This window comes from Lagopus leucura, unplaced genomic scaffold, assembly GCF_019238085.1.
Source record: "Lagopus leucura isolate 7727_CA_CO unplaced genomic scaffold, USGS_WTPT01 Super-Scaffold_100065, whole genome shotgun sequence".
NCBI lineage: Eukaryota > Metazoa > Chordata > Aves > Galliformes > Phasianidae > Lagopus > Lagopus leucura.
Window position 1 is genome coordinate 1004041 of NW_024962309.1, and position 8065 is coordinate 1012105.

Consider the following 8065-nt stretch of genomic DNA (forward strand, 5'->3'; position numbering starts at 1 on the left):
GACACCCCCCCCCCCCGGCCCCATCCCTTCCTTCTCTCTGCTTCCGCTCGTCCCACCACCACAACCCTGCAGGATTTTACGGGCTGGATGAGTCCGACCTCGACAAGGTCTTCCATTTGCCCACAACCACCTTCATCGGAGGAAATGAGTCGGCTCTTCCGCTGCGGGAGATCATCCGCCGCCTGGAGGTGAGGGCTGTGGGTCTGCAGGCAGAGCGGCGTGCAGCACAGAGCTGTTGGCAGCAGCGCCGTGGCTTTGCTGCAGGTTGTTGCCTCTCTGCCTCGCTCCCCGTTCCTGGCTGACCTCAGGACGGAGATGAGCAGGGCAGGCCCTGATTCTGGGAGGTTTTCCTCATTCCCTCCTGCCTTGACAAATGGGGTCTGAAAGCAGCCTGAGGTGCGGTGCAGCCCTCGGAGGCTGTGGGTTCTGCACGTGCAGGCAGAGAGGGAGCCGTGCTGAGCAATGGGGTGAGGCAGCGTGCTGGGTGACTCCTGGGAGGTGCAGCTCACCGCTCACCTTGCCGGGTGCTGAAAGAGGAGACCGAGGGAACCCTGGCACCGCACGGAGCTGCCTTGGAGCTGGGGATGCGTGCGGCTCCTGCCGGTGCCTGACGGGCTGTGCGATGCTCCGGGGCAGATGGCCTACTGCCAGCACATCGGCGTGGAGTTCATGTTCATCAACGACCTGGAGCAGTGCCAGTGGATCCGGCAGAAGTTCGAGACCCCGGGGATCATGCAGTTCAGCAACGAGGAGAAGCGAACGCTGCTGGCACGCCTGGTCCGCTCCACCAGGTACCCTGCCAGGGCCCCCATTTTCCCCCATCTATTTCCTGCCGGATGGCTGCCCTCGCTGGACGGTCACCACCTGCATCACCTCTCCTTGGTGTCATCCGTGTGGTCCGTCCAGGGCGGGCTGAGCACAGATCCGTGACGTAGGGCACACTCAGGTGCTGCCAGAGCGCTGGCACGGAGCCTGCAGACAGATGATGCTGGCAGAAAGCAGCTAAAAATAAGGCGTTGTTCAGCAGCACAGCATGGAGTCGTGTGCATGCAGGGTGGGAGCAGGGAGCTGGGCAGCAGGAGAGGGCGTGGGGCGAGCAGGGGCTGTGCCCCCTGGTAAGGTCCTCTCTCTGCCCCCCCTTCCAGGTTTGAGGAGTTCCTCCATCGGAAATGGTCTTCGGAGAAGCGTTTCGGTCTGGAGGGCTGCGAAGTGCTGATCCCAGCCTTAAAGACCATCATTGATAAGTCGAGTGAGAAGGGAGTGGATTATGTGATCATGGGGATGCCCCACAGGTAGGTGCTGCTGCGCTCGGTACCCTGGGGTTCGGTTCTGCAGGGTGAGCAGCCGAGCTCGGACCTCAGCAGCTCCCTCTGTACAGAAGGGCTCTGGGGGGGAAGAGATGGGAATGGCGCTGCAGAGCCCGCTGTGTGCCTGTGGCCGAAGGAGCTGCGTTTGAGCAGGGCTGCAGCGTGAGGGTGGGATTTGGCCGTGCTGCAGCAGGGAGGGCACCGAGGGCATCCCCATCCCTGCAGCACAAAGGATGTGCTATACACACAAAGGACGTGTTACAGCTCGGGACCTTGTCCCCTCCCCTTTTTCCCCGCAGCTCGGGGGCTGTAGGGCTGCCCCCGGCTCTCTGGTTAGGAGGCAGGGGGCTGTGCTGCCTGCTGCTCACCGACGGCGGCGTTGCTTTCACAGAGGGCGCCTGAACGTCCTTGCCAACGTGATCAGGAAGGAGCTGGAGCAGATCTTCTGCCAGTTTGACTCCAAGCTGGAGGCTGCTGACGAGGTGAGTCCTCCTCCACTCCATGCCCCCAGCAGCCTGCAGGCCGTGGCGCTGCATTGCACCGCCGTGACCCCATCCCTCCGGCAGGGCTCCGGTGACGTCAAATACCACCTGGGGATGTACCACCGCAGGATCAACCGTGTCACCGACAGGAACATCACCCTGTCCCTGGTGGCCAACCCCTCCCACCTGGAGGCGGCTGACCCCGTGGTCCAAGGCAAGACCAAAGCGGAGCAGTTCTACTGCGGGGACACAGAGGGGAAGAAGGTGAGCAGGGCGGCCGCACTGAGGGTCTGGCACACAAACTGCCGTCACCACGGCTGCTCCTGCGTCTCCCACTGGTCTGTGCTGGTAGCTCCTGTGGGGGCTTGGCCCCGAGCAGCACTCCCATCCCCAAAGGCTCAGCAGCAGGGCTGCAAGGGCTCAGCTTCACGCTGCAGGGTCTCGTTGTGTGCGGGGTGGGAGTGCTGGGGGCACCGCGCCGGGGGGGTTTGTGCCCAAATCGCTGCCTCATTCATCGCCTGTGGCACTCCAGGAGAAGTGGAATGGTGAGATCAAAAGTACTTCCCTTCCTCCCACACTGCGAGGGTTGGGAATAAATAGAGCAGCTCTGTTCTCGCCTGGCAGGCAGCGTCCTCAGGCAGCCCCCGGCTAAAGCAGCGGAGCAGCTGAAGGCACAGCGAGCTCTGCCACAACGCGCTCCTTCTTTTGGGGTGAAAGCATGCAGGAAAGGTGCATTTCTCCCAACTCAGTCCCTGGAGATGTGGAGCAGAGGGTTTTGGGGTGGGACGATGGCCCCGAGCATCCCACAGGGATCGCAGCAGCTGCCTGTCAGGCACTGTGGGAAACCACTGGACTCTGCAGTGGGGCTGAGATGTGGCCGCAGTGCCACTGAGTGCCTTTGCCCTGCAGGTGATGTCCATCCTCCTGCACGGCGACGCAGCATTTGCAGGGCAGGGGATCGTGTACGAGACGTTCCACCTGAGCGACCTGCCCTCCTACACCACGCACGGCACCGTGCACGTCGTGGTCAACAACCAGGTAAGGGGCACAGCTGCCCAAAACCAGGGGAGATGCTGTGGCTCCAGTGCTGGGATGGGGCTGGGGAAGCCCGGCTCGCTGCAGCCCGAGGCCTGGAAGTCACCTGCATTCCCCAGACGCCGTGCAAGCTGATGGAAAATGCCTGGCCTGGTGCCTGCCCGGCTTCAGTGCCAGCCAAGACCTGCAGGCAGCACGGTTCGTTCCAAATCCCGTCCTCCCCAACAGATTGGTTTCACCACTGACCCACGCATGGCCCGCTCCTCTCCGTACCCCACCGACGTCGCCCGCGTGGTCAATGCTCCCATCTTCCATGTCAACGCTGACGACCCCGAGGCTGTGGTTTATGTGTGCAATGTGGCAGCGGAGTGGCGAAGCACTTTCCATAAGGATGTGGTGGTGGATTTGGTAAGGAGGTGGCACCTGGCTTTGTCTGGAAGCTGTGGCTTCTCCAGCCTTTGGGGCACGGTTTCAGGGGAGGGAAAGAGAGGGTTTAGGTGAGGCCATGCGTTCTAACACCTGGGGAAGAAGCGCTGTCTCTGTCTCTGTGCCTGCCCTCGTTCCTTGCACTGAGCAGGGCAGAGCTGCTCCCTCCTGGGCTGCTTTGGACTTCGCATAGCACACAGACGCTGTGGCTCTGCGAGGCTCAGGCTGCAGGGCTGCTCTCAGAGGTCCCCTCCTTCCCCACAGGTGTGCTATAGGCGCAACGGGCACAACGAGATGGACGAGCCCATGTTCACGCAGCCCCTGATGTACAAACAGATCCGGAAGCAGAAGCCAGTGCTGCAGAAATACGCCGAGCTCCTGATTTCACAGGGGGTTGTAAATCAGCCAGAGTATGAGGTATGCCACTGGGGTCAGCGTGCAGCTGGGCAGCACTGTGGCATGGGGGGTAGAGGAGCTGGCACCCCCAGCACCCTCCAAGGGAACGGAGTGCACCCATCTTCACAATGGAAAGGTTGGCACAGCATGGGAGAGGGATGCAGGGCACCGGGCACACAGACCTGCCCTGGCTGCCTCAGAGCCTCGTGAAGCTGCTCGGTTGGTTCAGAGCTGTGGTGACGGCTGGTGGCCCATCGCCACGCACCTAAAGGTGGCAGAGCTGTGCTGCACTTGGGTGAGCAGTGGCTGGGCTGGGAGCTGCAGCTCTGCTGTGGGCTGTGCCAGCTGGGAACAGGAACATCTCGTTCCCATCTCGTTCTGGGCTGCCCCTTCATCTCTGCAGTGCTAAGCTGCTCCGCAGCCGTGCCCTGCGGCACTGGGAGGGCTGGGGCTGAGCTGCAGGGCCCCCAGGGGCTGCCTGGCACAGGGACTCGCTCTGAGCCCAGGAGCCCCTGAGCTCACACCAGCACTGTTGTTTGGAGCCTCCTCAGTAACGCAGCTCTGCCCGCTTCTGCCTCGCAGGAGGAAATCGCCAAGTATGATAAGATCTGTGAGGAGGCCCATGCAAGATCCAAGGATGAAAAGATCTTGCACATCAAGCACTGGCTGGACTCCCCCTGGCCTGGTAAGTTGCTGACAGCGTCTCAGCTAGTGCACAGCCCCACTTCTTCAAAGCCTGCCAGGGTTCCGGTGCCCCGTCAGCTGGCTTTCAGCAAATGCATGCTCACGGGGTGAGGGCGCCGTGCTGGCACCCCTGCTTCTGTCCTCGGGGTGTCGGTGGGGCCGGGCATTGGCCCTGCAGCACTGTGGCTGCTCCTCCGGCCACAGGTTTCTTCACTCTGGACGGCCAACCCCGCAGCATGAGCTGCCCCTCCACCGGGCTGAACGAGGAGGACCTGACGCACATCGGCCAAGTGGCCAGCTCTGTGCCTGTGGAGGACTTCACCATCCACGGAGGTAGGAGCTCGCTGCAGCCACGTGCTCGTTCCTGAGACGGTGTGGGAGAGGGACGGAGCGCTGAGGGGTTCAAAGGGAGCTGTGGTTAATTAGGGGAGGAGCGCAAGGAGCAGCTCGTCCTTGGAGCTGCCCAGAGGGAGCGTTCCCCTGCCATGCGCACACCGTCAGCCCACGGGCAGCTTTGGGGATGGAGCTGTTCTCACCACCACGAACCATCGCCTGTCCCGGCAGGCCTGAGCCGAATCCTGAAGACCCGCGGGGAGATGGTGAAGAACAGGACTGTGGATTGGGCGCTGGCTGAGTACATGGCGTTCGGCTCCCTGCTGAAGGAGGGCATCCACATCCGCCTGAGCGGGCAGGACGTCGAGAGGGGCACCTTCAGGTGGGGCAGCGCTGCTGTGCTCGGCCCCACGGCCTCTGGAAGGGATCCCAGACCACACGGCCTTTGTCCTTTGGGCTGTTTATTTTGCCACTCTGCGCCGCGATCCCCTGTTGGCAAAGCAGCCAGGAAGGGGGAAATGGCCAAATGAGACACCCGTGAAGCAGCAGCTTGCGTTTGGGAGGGGGTAACGCTGCCCTTCCCCCTCTTCCAGCCATCGCCACCACGTGCTGCACGACCAGAATGTGGACAAGAGGACCTGCATCCCAATGAACCACCTGTGGCCCAACCAGGCTCCCTACACCGTCTGCAACAGCTCTCTGTCTGAGTATGGCGTCCTGGGTGAGTGTGACTCCGTGCCCAGAGGGCCGCAGCCCCAGCCCTCCCCCTAACGCTCCCTTTCCCTCTCCTGCAGGCTTTGAGCTGGGCTTTGCCATGGCCAGCCCCAATGCCTTGGTGCTCTGGGAAGCCCAATTTGGGGACTTCCACAACACCGCCCAGTGCATCATTGACCAGTTCATCTGCCCCGGGCAAGCCAAGTGGGTCAGGCAGAACGGCATCGTCCTGCTGCTCCCCCACGGCATGGAGGGCATGGTGAGGACCCGCCCAGGCCCCAGCTGCCTCCCAGCTCATGGCAGCCTGGCTGTTCTTTCACTGCCTGGCTCTACCTGCAGGGCCCTGAGCACTCATCTGCCCGTCCGGAGCGGTTCCTGCAGATGTGCAACGACGACCCTGACGTCTTCCCTGTGAGTGGGGCTCAGCCCAACCCCCCGTTCACCACCCCCCCCCCGGCGGCCTTGCCGGGCCCTGATCTCCCCCATCGAGGGTGGGGGGTGGCCCCAGGGTGGGCTCAGCACAACGTAGCGTGACGCCAAGCTGCCCTCAGCAGCAGTGCGGTGCAGCGGGGAGGCTGTTGTCCCACACTGGGAGCACAGAAGCGCGGCTGTTCCCAGTGCTGTGCTCTCTGTGTGTCCCTGTGTGCTTTGGGAGGGGGCAGCGGGGAGCTGGGGGGCAGCAGGGCTGCGGGGCCACGGGGCGCTGCTGTTCCTCGACACCCGCTGACCCACATTTGTTGAGGCAGAAGCTGGACGACTTCGACGTGCGCCAGCTGTACGACTGCAACTGGATCGTCGTCAACTGCTCCACTCCAGCCAACTTCTTCCACGTCCTGCGGCGTCAGATCCTCCTGCCCTTCCGCAAACCGGTCAGTGCCCGGCGCCGGGGCTGTGGGTGCAGCAGGAGCTGCTGGCTGCTCGCTGCGGGGGAAGGGGGGGAAGAAAGCTCTGGGGTTGGAAACCGCCGTTGTCCTTGGGCAAACGGAGCAGCCCGTGTGCCCTCCTGTTTGCTCCCAGCCGACCAGAGGAAGGGCGCTGCCAGGCAGCCGTGCTCCCTGCTCGGGGCAAGGAGTTCTGGCACTGCTCACCGTTTGGCCTCTCCCTCCCCTGCAGCTGATCATCTTCACTCCAAAGTCGCTGCTGCGCCACCCCGAAGCGCGCTCCAGCTTCGATGACATGCTGCCAGGTACGGCAGCGCGGGCCGCGTTTGCCTCCTGGGGGGTGAAGGGCAGCAGCCGGGGTGGTGTAAAGTCCTGCTGGCAGCATCCCCGCGCCGGCCACCCCTGTGCTGCAGTAGATTGAATCCCTAAAATCCCTTTGGTTGTGGTCACCTCGGGCTGCGGGTCCTTACGGCTGCACCACCTCCCCGTTCCGCAGCCCTGCCGCGTTCTCCCCGCGCTGATGGTGGGCTTCCATCCTTCCACAGGCACCAATTTCCTCCGGGTCATCCCCGACAGCGGCCCCGCAGCACAGAGCCCGCAGAGCGTCCGCCGGCTGCTGTTCTGCACCGGGAAGGTTTACTACGACCTGACACGGGAGCGCAAGGCCCGCAACATGGAGGCAGACGTGGCCATCACCAGGGTGGAGCAGGTGAGCCCGGCGCATCCGGGTTGAGGCCGCAGCACTGGGTGCCACGCCGGCCACCACCAACCCCCGTCCTCCCGCAGCTGTCGCCGTTCCCCTTCGACCTCCTGCAGAAGGAAGCTCAGAAATACCCCAACGCCGAGCTGGTGTGGTGCCAGGAGGAGCACAAGAACCAGGGCTACTACGACTACGTCAAACCGCGCCTGCGCACCACCATCAACCGCGCCAAGCCCGTGTGGTAACAGCAGAGCCAGGGGTCCCAAGGGGCAGCGCCCCAGTCAGGGCTGCCCCGGCGCCCCCCAACCTCCATCTCCCTGCAGGTACGCAGGCCGGGAGCCGGCAGCTGCCCCCGCCACCGGCAACAAGAAGACTCACCTGACGGAGCTGCAGCGGCTGCTCGACACCGCCTTCAACCTGGACGCCTTCAAGGACCTGGCCTGAGACCCCAACCCCCACAGCCCCCCCGCGGCCGCTGCAGCATGCGCGTGGCTCTGTCCGTCTGTCTTTGTGTCTGTCGCTCGCCTCCCGCCTCCGTCCTAAACTACACGCCTTGTCAACCCAACGCCTCGCCTCGTGTGTGCCGCCGCACCGGGACCCCCGCATTGAGACCGAGGTCCCCCAGCGGGGTTGTGATGCCTCCACTTGGGACTGATTTCCCCCCCTCCTCGGGGTCAGGATTCCCCACTGAGGCCAAGACCCCCCCGTTGGGGACGGGATCCCACCGAGGCCGGGACGCCCCCGAGCAGTGGGCTCTGCTCACGCGCAGACACGTTCGGCCCTTTGCTCCCAAAGCTCGGGGTCGCGGTGGAGTCGGGGACTCCCTGTTCTCCATCCCAGCCCCCTCGGCTCTCGGCTGCCTCACGCTGGGGACAGGACGGGGTGACGCGGGGCCGCGCTGCCCCACGGGGCTGCTGCCGGTGGGGCGGGGGGCGGCGGGACCCCAAATCACCGCTGCCCACGTGCGGTGCCGCCACTGCCGGCTGCGACACGTCGGTGCCGCTCTCGCCCCCCCCCCCCCCCCCGCCCCCCCCCCTGCGCCGTGTTCCCCCCCCCCCCCCCCCCCGGCCCCCCCAGCCCGCCGCGCCCGCGCGGCCCCCCCGGGGC

The 8065-nt window shown here is 64.5% G+C and overlaps 1 protein-coding gene across 5 annotated transcripts in view; it reads left to right on the forward strand.

Moving 5' to 3' along the window:
• OGDH (oxoglutarate dehydrogenase) overlaps positions 1–7523 on the forward strand; it is a 20113-nt gene extending 12590 nt beyond the window's left edge. For all 5 annotated transcript variants that reach the window (XM_042886875.1, XM_042886877.1, XM_042886873.1 and 2 more), the window contains 19 exons: positions 73–188; positions 637–791; positions 1146–1292; positions 1699–1789; positions 1874–2053; positions 2699–2827; positions 3053–3232; positions 3515–3667; positions 4229–4331; positions 4535–4663; positions 4895–5045; positions 5257–5384; positions 5458–5636; positions 5717–5788; positions 6124–6246; positions 6491–6563; positions 6804–6967; positions 7045–7199; positions 7282–7523. In XM_042886875.1, coding sequence (XP_042742809.1) covers positions 73–188; positions 637–791; positions 1146–1292; positions 1699–1789; positions 1874–2053; positions 2699–2827; positions 3053–3232; positions 3515–3667; positions 4229–4331; positions 4535–4663; positions 4895–5045; positions 5257–5384; positions 5458–5636; positions 5717–5788; positions 6124–6246; positions 6491–6563; positions 6804–6967; positions 7045–7199; positions 7282–7402 — 2549 coding nt within the window. In that variant the 3' untranslated portion in view covers positions 7403–7523. The remainder of the gene's footprint in view (positions 1–72; positions 189–636; positions 792–1145; positions 1293–1698; positions 1790–1873; positions 2054–2698; positions 2828–3052; positions 3233–3514; positions 3668–4228; positions 4332–4534; positions 4664–4894; positions 5046–5256; positions 5385–5457; positions 5637–5716; positions 5789–6123; positions 6247–6490; positions 6564–6803; positions 6968–7044; positions 7200–7281) is intronic.
• Positions 7524–8065: the final 542 nt, after the last annotated feature.